General features: G+C 46.2%; 1 protein-coding gene across 1 annotated transcript in view; it reads right to left on the bottom strand.

The window, feature by feature from the left end:
* Positions 1–1,723: 1,723 nt before the first annotated feature.
* The window catches only part of TBX4 (T-box 4), a gene marked incomplete at its 5' end in the record, with an annotated part of 19,163 nt that continues 4,007 nt past the window's right edge, over positions 1,724–16,879 (bottom strand). The window contains 4 exons of the mRNA XM_009084587.1: positions 1,724–2,346; positions 3,698–3,939; positions 4,260–4,348; positions 6,930–7,082. Of these exons, the coding sequence (XP_009082835.1) occupies positions 1,724–2,346; positions 3,698–3,939; positions 4,260–4,348; positions 6,930–7,082 (1,107 nt within the window). The remainder of the gene's footprint in view (positions 2,347–3,697; positions 3,940–4,259; positions 4,349–6,929; positions 7,083–16,879) is intronic.

Here is a 16,879-nt window from a genome sequence, read left to right as displayed (position 1 = left end):
ATATATGTATATAAATAGCTATTCAGCATGCAAAGATTGTAGTGATCTCCAAAATCTGGTTACAAAATCCACACCAGTCACACACAGAGTTTGCTGAATGGGTGTATGGGATTGTCCTGGTTGAAACGTGACCTCGGGGCTGTGTCACTGCACTCACAGCCACCCTCATCCATCAGCCTCTTCCTTGGAATGGATTCTCCAAACACAGAAAGTACCTCCTGACTTCCAAACTTGGATTTCAGCTTTGCCTTTGCCCATCTGGGAGAAAACCCCACTGTACATGATTAAAGCTTGAATATTGTGCTCTTCAGTGGAACCAAACTCCCTGCATCACCTCGGGGTCACCGTCCCTTGGGACAGCATGGACACTGCAGACCAGAGGCAGATGCATCCCTGCTCAGGAGCTTTTTGGGTGAAGGAAATAGGAGTTTTGTTCCAGAAAGAAGCCACTTGCTTCCCCACATGAGTGTTGGCCAAGTGATCTCTCCTTGTAGAATCATTTAGGTTGGAAAAAAAACCTCTAAGATGATAAATCAACTCCAACCTGTGACCAATCACCACTTTGTCAACTAGTTACCTTGCAGGGACACTCCAGGAGGCAAAGCCAGTGCTGAAGGAGTCAGTTCAAGATACTTCCACAGTAAACAAGAGTAGCAATGTATACACTGGTTACAGATTTTTTACCTGTTCTACAAATATTTGTACACTGTAAAGCCTGACAGGTACTGGGAGCTCTTCCCACCCCACCCCACCATTAAGAAAATATTCCCCTAGGCCTCCTGCAGGCTGAAAACAATTGTTTCTGAGTTAGCTGCAAAAGAAAAAAAACAACATAGCACAAAAGGCACATTTCAGCTGAATAGGAAAGAAATCAAGGACCAGCAAATACAGAAATCGTTTCTGGAAAGTATTAGCGACTTTTAAGCTTAAACTTCATAAATATATTGCAATAAGCAAGTGTGATTCAATCAAGGAATGGGAGTCTGAAGACACTGGGTCTGTTCCTAATGCTGCAATTAATTTGCTGTTTGGCCTCGGGCATAACACTTCACTTCTTCGCTTCCCACAGCCACCAGTGATGTCGTGGGGGGAAGAAGAGACATTTGTGCATCGGTGCCTCCTCCTCGAACCCTGTGCTGCACCAGGGAGGTACTGGAGCAGCACCACAGCTCCTGACCTCTCCCCCAAGCCTCCCCACCAGCCCCTGCTCACCTACGACTCCGTCACTTCCAGAGGAAGGAGTAATTTCTACAGATCAAAAGAGCTAAAGAAGTGCTGCTACAGCAGTCCTTGAACTACACCACAACGGATCAGATGGCTCTTTCCTTTGAGTTTTGGGATGCTGTGACTTCATGAACCAAGTGCCATAAAAATGAACCTCATGTTTTTTCCCAAATAGCCAGAATTTGCTCGTGGATGTTTAACATTACAAGCAAAAGAAAATGACTAGCTATGTCACTTGTTAGTCATGAGGATGGTTTCTACTGGATGAAGATGTGAGAATTAATTTATTTGGGAGTCAGTAAGAGCCTGATGAATCCAGCCCACTGAGACAAGAGATGTCACTCTCTGTGTGCCTGAAGATACAGCTCTTCACCCACACAAATCCCTCTGGAAATGCACATTTGTCTCACTGAAGTGCAAGTTACCCACAGGTATCAACACTGACTGAACACTGTCCTGGAGCAGTAACGTTGGCTGTGGCATCTCTCGGCCATCAAAGTCATCCATCAGTCCAGTTCTCCACAGTCCCCATCCCTGAATGATACTGCAGCGACGACTCCCTCGACAGGGAAAAGCTCTGTGAGTACAGGAATTCGTTCGCCGCGTTTAGGTGTGGAGAGGGGGGTTTTCTCTCACACACAGACGGGTGCACCCTCTCCCTCGGGAAAGACGAAGAAGGAACGCGCTCCCGGACCTGAGACTGGGACAGCTGGTTGTAGACACTGAAGTGGCTGTTCCCTGGTGGCTGTGAGCCTTGCCCCGTGATGGAAGGGAGCCGTGGCATCATGGTGGTGGCAGTAAAATGAGGAGGGAAAGGCTGGTAAGGGACAGTTTCCATTGTCTGAACGCTGTAGCTGGTGTAAGGTGCAACTGAAGTCCACATATTGCAGCTCAAGGGGGGAGGTGGAGGTGGCAAGTCATCCACTGTGGAGACACCAGCGATTTCAGCCCCAGCCCCAGAGTACATGCAAGCTTCCCTCGGAGCCACCTCGCTGCAGTAGGAAGGGCTCAACATCTGCTGGTCGTACGGAGGAGGGGAACGGAAATAGTGATCGTCTCCGACCGACGACGAGGCTTCCAGGTAGGAGCGTTTGCAGGGCAGGTCCAGGTGCCGAGCACTTTCTGCAAACAGAACAATGCACACTGAGGAGCAGCTCCCAGAGAACAGTCTGACAGTGTTCCCTGCTTGCCTGGGGTGGGTTTGGGGAGTCCCCTCGGAAGCTGAGCCACGCAGCTGCGATTATTGCGATTATTTCGCTCAACTGGTGCTCTCTTTTCAGATTCATCCATTTCAACCATTTCAGTTTGGAAAAACAATGTACAACATCAAATAGACATTGTGCTGCAAATGTCAGGCTAATCCCCTCGGCCTCAAAGCATTCTGGTGACATTTGTCAGCTTAAGTGAGGGACTTGGGCTACTCTTCTCACATCAGGGATTACTTCACGTTCAGCCAGATAACAGAGGTCCCTGACACTCCCGCAAGGCTCCTCCTGACAAATTCAAGAAGTCTCTGAGAGGGTCTTATCGCAGCCTGCCTTCCTGTCACTGCAAAAATGGCTCTACATTGCCCAGATATTCATGTCAAAAGCTGCAGAAATATTTCCAGATAAAGGAGCCCTTTCCCAGTCAGCAGTTCTCCCTCAACTTTACACAGAAGAGCCATCGCTCCCTCTCTCCTACAGACCATGAGGACATGGCTGTGCTTCCCAGCAGCTTTCTGTTAGTTATTAGGAATATTCTCTGGATGAATTAGTGAATTCATCTGCAGATTAAACATCTGCTAAAATTACCCATTTGCCTTGCAGCCCTCATTACTGGTGCTGTTAGATTCTTCATTTGGCCATGATCAGAGGCTTCTCACAGCTTCAATAAATTAGCAGCCAATGAGACATGCAAATAGAAGGATATTTTTTTCTGGGCCTCATTTTGCTGTTTAACTTAAAACATGCCATGATCTCATCCGATACTGGACTGAAAGGAAGAGAATGTAGTCACAGATCACTTAAGCTTGAGGAGTAGTGGGTAAGAGGGAAGGGCTTCTTATCCACAGCTTCCCCAGTCCTACTAATCTGCAGACACCAAGAGAATTGCTAATGGATTCGTCTTGGAAAGTGCTGAAGGTGTAGAACTTTGTTAATGCTTGTGGCCTCCTACAAACAATTTCTAATTCAGCTGATCCTAACAATGGATAATTCTCCAGTGAAGCTTCATACCATTTGAATTACACATTCTAAATAATTTTTTCAGCTCTGACTCAGAGTCTGAATTTACCTTCTATGGGACAAAAGCACTAATGACTGCCCCAAACACCATCTCTTTGTTCCTGACCCTCCAAACCACTACAGTCACACCAGTATCTTCCAAGATCAAGGCCCAATCCAAGCTGAACCAGAGTTAGCCCTAACCTTTCAGTGCTCATACTCTCAGGTTAATTTGCTGTAACATTTTTCTAACTGTAAACTCAAGTTACCTCTTCTTTTTAGACAATGGTAGAAGAGCCCTGAATCTCTCTGTGCTGTGAAGGTGTTGAGTGGCAGATCTTGAGTATCCGAAGCTGCAAATTGCATGTGAGCACCATTCTCATACTGATAATGCTGAAGGGTCTGGTGATTCCCGTGAAGTGGGTTCACATCTGGCTTTGCTGACAGCTGCCCATGGCTGGACACCAACCTCTGCCTCATGATGCTTTTGGAAATGACTGGATACTCTTTGCTAAAAGAGGGGAGAAAAATTATTCCTGGTTAGACAGCAATCAGCAGCAACAGAATGACGAAATATTAATTTGACTTCCCTAGAGCATCTCCAACCAATGACTTCAACACCCTTTGCCTAATAGGATGAACTCATCACGCTCCTCTGGGTGTGTGTCATGACAGCACAGAGTGTGTCACTGACTCACAGGAAGAGCTTTTCAGGGGTATAAATGGCACAAGACAAAGTGATGCTCCAATGGCATGGGCACCTTTTAACTGCCTCTCCAAAGAGCTGCAGCACATGAGGAGCAGAATAAGCCTCACAGTACTCAGCCATACCTTTGCAGCCGTGCCACGCGCAGGTCGCTGTCGTCGCTGCCCCTGAATCCCTTGGCAAAGGGGTTGTTTTCAATCTTCAGCTGTGTTATCTTGAAAAGATAAACCCAAGGTTAAAGCATTTGAAAGCAGGTCAGACCAAGAAGAGCAGCAGCAGGGCTGAGGCACTGGGGATTGAGGTCCCCAGCCCTGTGTGACATTCTGTGAAATGCAGAGCTACAAGAGGCTTATTCTAGGCCCTGTATCTTGTTCTGGGAGAAAACATGTTTGGCTGATTTAAAAGAAGCTTTCCTATATTTCCATGCTAGAGGGCTCTGTTTGTAATGGTGTAGTTCTGCCTAATTTCCATATGAATTTTCTATACCTTCACATCCATCATTCAGTCATTTTTCCTCTGTGAAAAGAGCCATAACTCAACTAGTGCTTTCTCTCCAGGCTGCCCAAGGCAGCACAGCCCTGCTCCCCCCATTAGTCCCCTGCATCCCATTTTAGCAATGAGGATAACAAGCCACTTCTGAGTGTTGCTGTAACTAACAACTACACTTTTAGCAATGCTGAAAAATATCCCTTACCAAAAAAACTCCTGAGAAAACAGCTGCTCGGTATCTGTGATGGAGAGGGAAGGTGGTGACATGTGAATTTAATCAGCCTCAAGGGCTGAAGCTCTTCCATCTCTGCTCCTGCAGCCCACAGGGCTCTAGGGAAGCTCCCAAGCAGCTGATGAGCCACAAGGTGTGGGATCCTTCCAAAGCCACAGCCTGACAGCACGTTTGTACATCTTCATCGAATGGTGTTATTTAGTGACCATGGTTTTCCTCTGACATGAGCAGAATGAGGGCTTTAGTCCCTCCTTGTCACCTTCCCCTGGCCTCACCCAGCCCAGGAGGAGGTTTGGGTGAACACCCACACCTTCCTCACTGACCTGTGCTCTCTCATCATCTTTCCATCTCTGGGAACCCACACTCACCAAGACTCTCTTTTCTTTAGGATGATTATTTGCAAAAACACTTCTTGGCTAGCAGGATATTTCTGAGCTAAAAATGCTCCAGTGGTTTATTTCATCTAGAAGAGACCCAAGACCAGCTTTTTAATTGTGAATACCTAAGACTCTTTGGATATTTCTCCAAGATTGCGATTTTTCTCGACCTTGTCAGACCTTCTGCCTCTTGCTCCTCTGCTGCAGGACACCATGTCCACCCCTCAGGGCAGTGTCCAGCCCACTCAGCCTGCAGATCTCAGGATCTAGGCAGCCCAGGATGGCACCTCATGGGATCTTCACAAAATAATTAACACTCATCTGGGGCATTTCCCCTAATTCTGTCACCAACTACAGCAGTGACACTGAAAGGAGGAAGTTTATGGAGCACTTTGAGAACCTTAGGGAAGAAAGGCACTATTGATATGAGACATTTTTAAGTATGTATTAAATATAATCTCTTTCAAGCCTTTTTGGTTAACCATGTTTGGGCAACTGGTCATTTTATACCAATAACTACAACTTCTCTAACAGGATTCACTTCAGTGTCCTAATGGGCATTTTTTTTCCCCTCCCCTGCCTTACCACAACACTCACATCCATGTTTCTGCTCTGAGCCTCATAACTGGCTCACTAATTGCAAAACTTTTGCAAGCAGTCTATGCTTCAAGCATCAAAGGGCACACAGGCATCCTGCTCGGGAGGAAAAGCTCTGGTCAGGTTATTGGGGAGGAAGAATTTCACACTTGTTCCTGTTCCTGCAGGATTTTCCTATGAATGTGTGGTACAGTAACACATGGCAGGTTTCACAGTCAGAAAGGCTCCAGCAGTGCTACCTCGCTCTGCACCTTTAGTTGTGACTCCTGATGCACTTAAAAAATTCCAATTAATCCTTACATATCCCTGCAACTGGAATTCACCATGAGGAAAACTGCCTGGGAGCAGGAGCTTGTGCAGATCAGTGGCAGGATTGAAATCAGAGCCTTGCCATCCCCTGCCTGGCATCCTCCCCTCTCCCTGCCCTGGTGACAGGCACAGGGAGGTGACAATTTACTGTCCCTCTGCTGTCCATCCTGAGCTGGTCAAACCCTCAGACAAAACGCTGCCACCACTGCCAACAGGCTCAGAAAAGGGAAGCCAGACCTTACAGCACACAGGTACCCCTGACACACCCCCCCAGCACAGAACTGAGCCTTTTGTACTTTCTATCCCCCCAAAACAACCCCAACCCCCCAACCCCCTCCTGCCTTCACGTGCAAACCGCAGAGCCAGCTCAGAGCTGCGTTTTATGGTTACATTCCTCCTATGTCTCACTAAACACACATACTATAATTACTTTTCACTGCAGATTTATGAGCAAGCTTTACTGGTCATTATTAGATCTGCTTTGCTGTTTGAATGACATCTCAGAGCTATGAGCAGAGTGATTCATTAGAGTCCGGACGTGCAGGGTTTGCCAAAATATTGTTACCAACGATGTTCATGCTGCTGCAGAGCTGCATCCTCTGGCTGGGCTCTTGTGCTTAATGCCAGCATGGAAACTTGTCTTTTAAAGCAACAAAACAGGCTCTCCCTCTCCCTCCAAGCAGACAAATCCCACTCCCCAAGCCACAGTGTCACTGCAATGTGGAAGATCCTCTCACAGCCTTCGCTGCAAAGCCCCAGAAGAGATGAAGAGCCAAAAAAAAGCTGCTTACCTTGTGATTCTGGTAGGAGGTCACGGATATAAAGGATGTCTCTGGAAAAACATGGGTGCAGAAAGCTGTGTTCTTCGACCCAAAAGCGTTGTTCTCATCTGCCTTCACAATGTGCAGCCGTGGTTGGTATTTATGCATTGAATTAAGAATGATCTGAAAAACAATTGATGCTAAAGTAAGAAATCCATTCCAAAAAGGAGAAAGACAAGCCATAGCTATTCAACAGACTTTCCTAGCAGGACTCAAAGCCCACTAGTGCTCAGCTTTAGCTTTGCTTATGAGTTAGAAGGGAAAAATTACATTATATAAATGCACATGAACCAAGGCAGAAAAGGTATCTGCTGCTCTGGCAAGCAGAGCTGAACTTAAAGCTTTCCTGGTAAACCCTCATTTTCCTATTGCTATTGGATAGAGTCAGTCTGGGTGGAAAAAATGTCATAATTTTTTTTTCCTCCCAGCTCACACTGAAGCTGTACAATGTATAATTCAGCAGCAGACTGGTCTGTAAAGATCCCTAATAAATACTTTACTGAGCTGAAAAATACACAGTTTAGCAGAGGCAAAGAAAACAACACAGAAACCACAGGGGAGAAAAAAAACACAACTAGAAAGCTATTTTTCTTTTATCTGCTGGTAAAAGAAAACTACAAAAGGGCAGATTTGTTTTTCCTGCTGTTTGTGGAGTGGCTGTGTGTGGGTGGTTGGGTCTGGGCATCTCTGCAGCTCCTGCTCCCTCCTCGAGCCTTGGCCAGTGAAAGGCAGGACGCAGCCAAGGGAATTTTTTTATGGTGGGGGCCAAGGGGGTGAGGAAGCTCTGAGGTCCTGCAGGGATCACAGGTCAGGCTCAGCTCCTCTGGTGGAGCTTCTAGAACTGAGAGGCATCCCAAGCAGGGAACAGTGGTCTGCCCATCCCAGCCTGGCCCTGCAGCACTGAACTTCCACAAAGCAGGGATGTGCCCAGAAAATGGCTTGGAGAAATGGAATTTCTTTTAAGAAGTGGGATAGTTGTAAGAAAAGCCTTTCTTCCTTTTAGTGGGCAAAGGAAAAAAATACTGCTTTCTTGTTTTCTTGGCATAATGCTTTTTAATCTCTTCTTTCCTCTCCCAAATGGGCTAATTGAGCCCTGCTGGGCCTAGTGGTAAGGGCATGTCCAGCCAGGCTGGGCCCAAAGCAGCTGGTGGGGACATATCTGTCCCTGACAGACACAGGAAAAAGGCCAAAAAGGGAAGACTGTGATGTGTGATGTCTTCCACGGGTGGTCAATAAGTGGGTGGGTGGGTGGGTGGAAAGCTGGATGGATGTACACAATGAGAGCAGCATCACTTCACACTAAGTGTTGGTTTAGCCAATTTACACTGAGAATCACAAAGAAACAGAAGACTTTTGCTCCATGGTTGGCTTTTGTCTTCAGGAACCCTTTCTGCTTCATGACTGCTATGCCAAGGAGAGCTCCCAGCTCCAGCTGGGATGGGAGATAGTGCCTGGAGCTCGTGCTCTTTAAAGCCCTTCATCTGCTGCACGTCACTCTGCCCACAGTAGCTGCTGCATTATATACCACTTAAATGCAATTTTTATTGTTGACGTTTTCCAGACAACCCTCCCTGCTCCCCAAGAGAGAGAATGAGGAATTTTTGGCATTTTATCAGCTTTGCATCGAGTCTCTTAACCACTTTGTGGCTGTTGATGTGCAGGGTGTAGCTCTGAGAAGGTCGGCTCAGGTTTTGGGTTGGAGCTTTTTCTCAGCTTTCATGTATGAGCCACTCATAAAACAAAGCCAAGATGAGTAACACCAGAGGGATGAGGCTTTCCTAAGAAGGGACATTTTAATTTTCAGTAATTAAGAGTTGAGCCAAGCTGATAAATAATAGCTGTCTGGAGCAAAATCTGGTTTGTGCTGAGCTCTCCTCACTGTCTGTCCCACACACTCAGGATGGGTGACTTGTCCCTAGAACCACAGACTCAACTCCAGGATGAAGAAAACAAGCTGAAATCTCCATAGGGAAAATTAGGAGCCCAAGTTTTGATACACTCTATGTGGATAGTCTGCATTCCCTCTCCAAAGCAATATCCACTGGGCTATAATATCCCCTGTAAAAATACATATGTATTTTTAATATCATCTTCAAACTGAAGGAGTCCAAACGATTTCCAAAATGAACAGATTCTTTCTTCTTGGAGCCTGATAGAAGGATTTCTGACAGATTCTCAGGGTGACAGCTGTGACAGCAAACCTGCCTGGAGGCTTAATTTGGCCACTTCACTTACAAGATTGGACAGTTCTGTCCCTCACACCAAAATGAACATTTGCCCACATGTCTCAGTGTAAGGACCCATTGGAAAGTGCTGAATTTGAGTGCATGTCCATGAAAGGAGACAGCCTTGAGATGTGCCAGATCAAAGCCTAAGAGCCATCACTGAGCATGAAACATGATTAATAGATGTGAGAACTGCAGAGCTTGGAGGTTAACCACCACGGCAGCGTCCACGAGACAAAGCAAAGCAAAACCCCATAAAAATACACCATTCTCACATGATCAAGGAAAAAAAAACAACAGTTATTTGCCAGAGGATCAGCATGTCAGGTTGGAGATGGGAATGGGAAATCTTGGTGCTGGTTTGGATGTTTTCCTGTGCTCCCTGCCAGCTGCACATGGATTTCCCACATCTTTTGCTGGGGGGCAGCAACCACTCTCCTCATAAAACCCACAATTCTCAGGCTTGAAAACTCTGTCTGCACTCACATCCTCCTTGGTGTAAGGTGTGAGCCTTGTGCACTCCAAATCCCTACAGACCATTCAAAAAAAATGACCTTTAGCTCCAAAACATTGTGTCTGTGCGGAGCGAAATGCCAACGATTCAGGCTAAATGGTTTTCAAGGCTGCTGTGGAAAACTGGTCACTGGCTAAAAATACACAGAACCAGTGTAAATTCCACTCCAATGACGAAGAGCAGTGGAAAGATTAACTTCAAGAATTGTGTCAAAAATGAGAGGTATTTTAGCTGATGGGACAGTGTGGGCAGGGCTGGGCAGGCAGTGTCCTCAGAGCCTCAGCATCCAAGGTGATGCTAAACCAAGAACTTTCTATTTTCCTGCTCTTACCTTTTTCACTGCAAGGTCATGGGGAGATTAATTCAGGGTCAGACACTGTTACACACAATTTTAGGCTGTTTCCAGTATGAAATGTAGCTAGTTTGAAATAATAGTTGCTAAAAAGCAAACAGTTTTACATTATCTTGCCTCTGAAAACAGTTACAGGTGTATTGGTTAGAGAGAAATTTGAATGTGACAAAGGATAAGGATACAAAATGAGGCAGGGAAAGTGGAAAACTGTTCCCTGAGCAGCACTGAGGCACTTAGGAATTCAAAGCCTCTCTCTGCAACTTCATCATGTCTATTGCTACGAAAGGAACAGCTCAGACATGAGGAACACATATAAATAAGTAATAATAAATATTTTTCCTGTATGAAATACAAACCCAAACCAAATGGTAAATCAGGTATCCCACCAGAATCCTCAGCTTAAATGGAAGCTCCCAAATTTAGGACGTGGGCACTGCCTTGGCATCCCACCATGGACCCTGTGGGGATCCCAACACACCTGGAAAACACCTTTTCAAGGAAAATAACAGCTGCTAAAAAGGTGAGGAATGGCAACCTTCACCTTCCAGGGCACTGAAAGCTGCAATGATCCACCTGCAGTGGAGAGGACCCTCCTGGGCTGCACCAGGCAAGACCCAAACACCTCCTCAATGCTTGGAGAAACGTTTTGCAGCCCTTGCCCTCCACGCCAGGCACAGGCTGAGCAGGCAGAGCTGCTCCTCCTGCCCACACACCCCCCAGGCTGCCACGTAACCACCTCAGAGTGGCCAGAGGAGCCAGCAGATCTGCAGGGTGATGTCACTGCTACCCCCTCGACGTCGCACGTGTGGACCAGATGAACTCCAAAGTCAAATGTGAGCTTACACAAACATCCTTTCCCCCCCCCATCTCCCTCCTTTGTGCTGCTCACAGTGTTGCAGCTGGAAGTTTAGCTGTAATAGAGCTCAGCTTCTTTGGGGTTTTTTTGACATTCCCCAGTCAGCAAGAAATGTCAAAAAAAAAGGTGTTGTTTGCTACTTGCATTTAATTTTACTTCGGAAAACAAACTCCTTGAGCATCTAATCTCTCCCACTGCTGAGAGATATCAGCTTGAAGGATTTGCCAGTCTGCAGGATGAGGCCCAGAGATGAGCTGAGCAGGGTAATGGTGCCACATTCCTTGTCACAATGCAAACTTGCCTTGAAAGGTCCAGTAAAACATATTTACTTTCCTATGAAATTTGGGGAGTTGATTTAAGAGTGCTCCCTGTTTCGCCAAGGTATCAGATGTCAGATGATGCAGTGGTTGTTATGGCAACTCCCTTTTTTATACTGAATAGTAAATGGCTACAAAAAAGCCACATAATTTTATGGTTACTCCCCAGGGATCACATAACTAATATAAAATCTTGCATTTTAATATATTTTCTGCTTCTTTCTTCCTTCCCTCTATTCTTTCAAAGTGAAAAAGCCTTTGAGCTGAGCCTGGTTCTGATCCCACACTGGGATACTGTGCTGGGGTACAACAGACCAGAACAAAAACCTGATGATTCAGTTTTCTGCATGGAAAAACCTGCACATCAACACTCTGCAGAGTCACAGCATTGCTGCAGAGCACCTTGATGAATATTTAGAGCATCCAAGGGTATAAACCATCCCAAACTGAAGTTTTCTTCAGGAGTGATTGGCTCAGTGAAACCCCTGTCAGCACTGGGGCTGTCCCAGCTGTGCTGCCCAGGATGAAGGAGACATTTCTAGGGGAGATGATGGGATAATAAATTTACCTCCCCAGGACTCTCAGGGATATCTCACCTCAAATCAAGCAGTGAAAACTATACCACAATTTATATTGGGAAAGACCCTTAATATCATCCATTTCAACCCAATAAAACCCTACCATCAGACACTCTCTCCAGCAGCTAAAACATGAGCTCTAAAGTCACATAAACTTCATCCTACCTGTTTTCAGGCATCTCCAGGGGAGGATTCACCTTGCTCTGCCCAAAGGCAGGGCCATGCTGCAGTCCCTGCTGAAATAGGACACAGCTGAGCTGTTCCTATTTGGCTGCTGGAGGAGCCTCCCACACCCACTTGAGCTCTGAAATCACCTGAGCCTCATCCTACCTAATTTCAGGCATCTCCAGAGGAGGATCCACCTTGCTCTGCCCAAAGGCAGGACCATGCTGCAATCCCTGCTGACATGGGACACAACCAGGCTGTTCCCACTGCTGGAAGAGCCTCCCAAACCCACACGTTTGTCCTGGCAATTGGCATGGTAAGGAATAAAAGAAAGGCTGGAAAATCCTGGGAAAAGATTCAACATGAGCTCAGACAAATAGTTCCTTACGAGATGGCCAAAACTGGGATTTCTGGGGGTTGTTTTTCCCCTCAGTCCTTTTTCATCTAGCATCAGCTGGAACTCATCGTGGTGTTTCCTGGCCTTGGGATAGAGCTCTGGTGTGAATTCCACCACGTGAGTGTTTGTGTCTGAATGGGCAGGACAGGGCAGACCTCAGGTGTGAGATCCAGGGACACCCCCAGAAGTTCTTACCTGTCTCCCTGTCACCCACAGACACAAATTGACCTCTCCCCTTGCCCTTCTTCAGGCCAGTTCCCACCCCAGACTAGAAAACCATTTCAGAATCTGATTCTAGTTAAACTTTACTAAAACCTGCTGCATTTGACTCATCTAAACCAGTAATGTAACAACAAAAAGGTTTTAGGTTTGGTTTGGTTTTTTAGCAGGAACCAAGAAAACAACATCAAGCTTCACATCAAACTTTACAATTTCTTTGGGCACTACTATTGCTCTGATCAGCTGTAAGACATTTCCTAAAATGGCTGGGTAAAAAAAAATTGAAAAAGAAAAGAGTATTCTCATGGATATTCTTTCAGCAGAAAACTTTGCCATGCTCTGAAAAAATTGACTTCCAATTTAGGGTTGGATTTTTAAGTGAATTGAGAATAAAACTAGTTTAGTCATGGGAGAAATGTATGTAGATGAAATTTTTATATGTTTCTGGAGCAGGTCCAGAGAAGAGCAATGAAGCTGGTGAAGGGACTGGAGCACAAGTGCCATGAGGAGAGGCTGAGGGAGCTGGGGGTGTTCAGCCTGGAGAAGAGGAGGCTCAGGGGAGACCTTCTCACCCTCTGCAACTCCCTGACAGGAGGTTGGAGTCAGGTGGGGGTTGGTCTCTTCTCCCAGGCAACCAGCAGCAGGACAAGAGGGCACAGACTCAAGCTCTGCCAGGGGAGGGTTAGGTTGGATATTAGGAAGAGATTTTTGACAGAGAGTGCTCAGACATTGGAATGTGCTGCCCAGGGAGGTGGTGGATTCCCCATCCCTGGAGGTTTTCAATCTGAGACTGGATGTGGCACTTAGTGCTATGGTCTAGTGACCACGGGAGGGTTGGACTTGATCTTGGAGATCTTTTCCCACCTGTTTGATTCTATGATTCTTATGTATTAGCTATAATATATCATCTATATTGTAGCATAATAGTTTCTAGTATATCATAATCATCTATTAATATGCAATGTATCATCTATAAAATATTCTATATTCCTTACACATAAATCACATCTACTCAAAGAAACCATAGCTCTACATAAAAGAAATCAAATATAGAGAAACATATGAGATATTTAGCTGAGAATAAGGATGTGAAAGTGCTCTCTTGCTACCAAGATACTACAGCTTTGCTCTGAGGAGGGTGAGCCTGTTGTATGAGATATTTAGCTGAGAATAAGGATGTGAAAGTGCTCTCTTGCTACCAAGATACTACAGCTTTGCTCCAAGGAGGGTGAGCCTGTTCCCCCCAGGCAGGAGTTGCCCCAGGAGCTGCTGTGGCTCCATCCATCCCTCCAGTGCTCCCAGTGCTGCAGCAGGGCCAAGTGGCACATAAACCTCATACCAGCACCCGAGAGGAAACTGCTTGGCCACAAGTCATAAAGCAAACAAATAAAAAAAATTCATAAATAAAAACGAGGGTTTCATAAGATTAGTAGGACATGAAGCTAATTAAAGGGCCTGAGTGAGGCTGACGAGCACAGACAGGAACAGGCTGAGATGTAATTAGTAGCAAAATGAAAAGGAAACCCCAAGACTAGGAGGAAAATTAAGTCTTTCAGTGATAATCAAATAAAACCAAGTGTGCAAATATTAAATCTGAAAAGAAAAAACAAACTCATCAGCATGAAAGAGTAAAGCCAGTAAACAGCAGATTTGGGTCAAGAAAACCAGGAAAATCACTTAAAATGCTATCTCAGGTGACAGACCATCTATAATATCCTATAGCTTTGAACCTCCTTAGGTTACCCCTCAGAAACTAAAATAAAAGCTTTACTTTAAAAGCAGATAAAGTGAATTTTGGCAATTAAAAGGCACCAGAAGCTGCCAAGGAGAGAGAGATAGGTACAGGGTATGTGACAAACCCAAGCTCAGCAAGACTCTGATGGGGTTTTATTTCTCATAACTTCCACTCCTAACCTTCATTTATTACATGTCTTCTCTTGGTTTTCTCCCACAGGAATACCTTCATACAGGCTGGAACATATTTATATGTTCTTTACAATTTTGGAAGAAAATAATTTCCAAGTGATCTGGTCCCAGCTGGAACCTGTCAGAAATACTGAAGTGATGCTCTCACCCCCCCCGAGCTGGCCTGGCCCATGAGAATGGAAATACTGAAGTGATGCTCTCACCCCCTCCGAGCTGGCCTGGCCCATGAGAACAGCTGAGTCCTCTGGCAGAGGATGAATTTCAGTGGAGCCATTGGCAACAACAGCAACAACAAAGGCACAAACCCCTGATGGGATGCACTTGCTCCTCTGCTGTTTTCCAGCCTGGCCTTGCGTGACTCTGAGCGTTCCCAGCCTGGATCGAAGTGGAGGCAGAGGAATCTGGGAGTAAGGCTGGAAGGTTTTCTCCCAGCTCCATCACATCTGGTGAGATGAGCTTCCCACAGAGCTGCCATCCAGACGACCCTTAGCTGCTCTGGATACTGAAACCCTCCTCAAAGTTCCTTGGGAGAAAGATCCTGGGCTCCTGCACATGTCCAGGGTCACTGATCTGATGCCCTTCCCAATGCCCTCCCCTAAAGCTGGCACTCATGGCCAGTCTTCTGGAAGCAGAGGAGAACAACCTCAGTGCAGATCCAAGTTGAATCCCCCCAGCAGCTCCATCCCATGCTCCTTTGATGACTTCACACCAGTGCTGAGCATCCTTCCCCTGCCAGGGCTGCCCTGCAGCTCCGTAAGGATGATCTCACTGACACCCTTCATCCCACTGTTTATATACTTTAAATCTCTGAAGAAAGTGGAATTTCATTCAGGAGTATTTATCACTGCAGACATACTCACTTGAGATATCCCCATACACCCTGAACCAACCTTTGACAGAAACAAGTGTTATATTCTCCTCTCCAGCTCAGAGGTGAGTTTTGTGCTGCGATTAGCCAACGGATCTGTTAGCACCATGATGAAGTCATTCCTATTTTTCACCTGGAAAACACAGCTAGGTATTGCCCAGGTAGAACACACTGGGAATGGGTAAGGGATGTGCCACCTTTGGCTGGCACTTATAAGATATTTTTGTCTCTGCAACTGCCTATTATTCCTGTGGTATTAGAGCACGAAGCGTCGGCTCTGCCAGAATCCCTAATGCTCCTAATCACTCACCAGCCCCACGTAAATCAGAGGCTCTATCAGCCTGATTATCTCTGCATGTAAAGCTTTGGAAATACATAAATTCAGATTTCACTCTAAGCAGAGGTGGCTTACAATGCTTTCTTTGGGATCAGATAGACCTCACTGTAGCTAAACATTACAGTGACTGCTGATTTCTTAATCCATTCTCAACAGGAGCATTTCTCAGTTGTTAAGCCTGGTGTGAAAGAAACCTTTCATGGATGAAAAATCCCCCCGGGGAGGAAAATATACAGCCCACGTTTTGAGGCTGTGGTGTGTGAGCTGGGCACAGGCTTTACCTGCTGCAGAACCTGCTCAGCCAGGAGGGGTTCGAGGCAGATTACAGAGCTGTGAATTTGTCCTTATATAAAATCTGTTGGGGTTTAGGTGTCTGTGTTGAAAAATGCCTCCCGTGCCTCTGAGTGTGATGAAGAATTTAGCAGAGCAGATAACCAGCCAGGGGAAAGAGGAGTGAAGTTTGAGGCTGGAGAGGAAGGGCTGGTGTCAGAGAGCAAGGCCTGTATGATTCCCAGTGAGCTAAGTAATCTCCAATCCAATTCCATGGATTGCAGAAAGGACTTCAGCCGCACAGCTTATTAATTAAGCTGGTTAACTTACTTATTTTAAGCCTCAAATGTGCCTACACTTCTCTTCATGAACTCCTTGGGGCTGCTTGTCCCTGATGTTAAGCAGCTCTTACAGCACACGGAGTCAGGGCATGGATTCATCTGTCAACAAACTCAGTGAGCTAAGGGGGAATTTCTGCCTCCCTGTTCTCCAGGAGAGATCCCAGAGGGGCTGCAGATGTGTCCCAGGTAGGGAACTTGGTGCCACGACACCTGCAGGAGCTCACAGTGGCCGAGGGTGCCAGGGTGAGTGAGCCAGCACAGCTCTGCCCCACACACCAAAAAAGCTGCCCCAGCCGAGGCTGCAGAAATCCTCTCTGCGAGCGGCTTTGAGGTTTGGAGGAAATCAAAGACAAAACGAAACGCAGGCAGCTCTGCTGGCGCACGGGAAGGCAAACAAACCCTGTGGGTTTTCAGGCTTGTTTTTCTTAGGGAGCTTGAAGAAAGTGTTTGCAGTCTCTGGGAACAAATTCCTAGAAATGAGAAGCTGTTATTATTCCTAACGTAATGCCTTCGTGGGACTGCGCCGGGCGGCTCTGCTCGGCCCAGGGGCAGCAG

The sequence above is a fragment of the Acanthisitta chloris genome, unplaced genomic scaffold (genome assembly GCF_000695815.1).
Source record: "Acanthisitta chloris isolate BGI_N310 unplaced genomic scaffold, ASM69581v1 scaffold29341, whole genome shotgun sequence".
In the NCBI taxonomy this organism is placed as follows: domain Eukaryota; kingdom Metazoa; phylum Chordata; class Aves; order Passeriformes; family Acanthisittidae; genus Acanthisitta; species Acanthisitta chloris.
The sequence above is the reverse complement of the archived record's forward strand: the minus strand, read 5'-3'. Positions and strand labels throughout refer to the sequence as shown.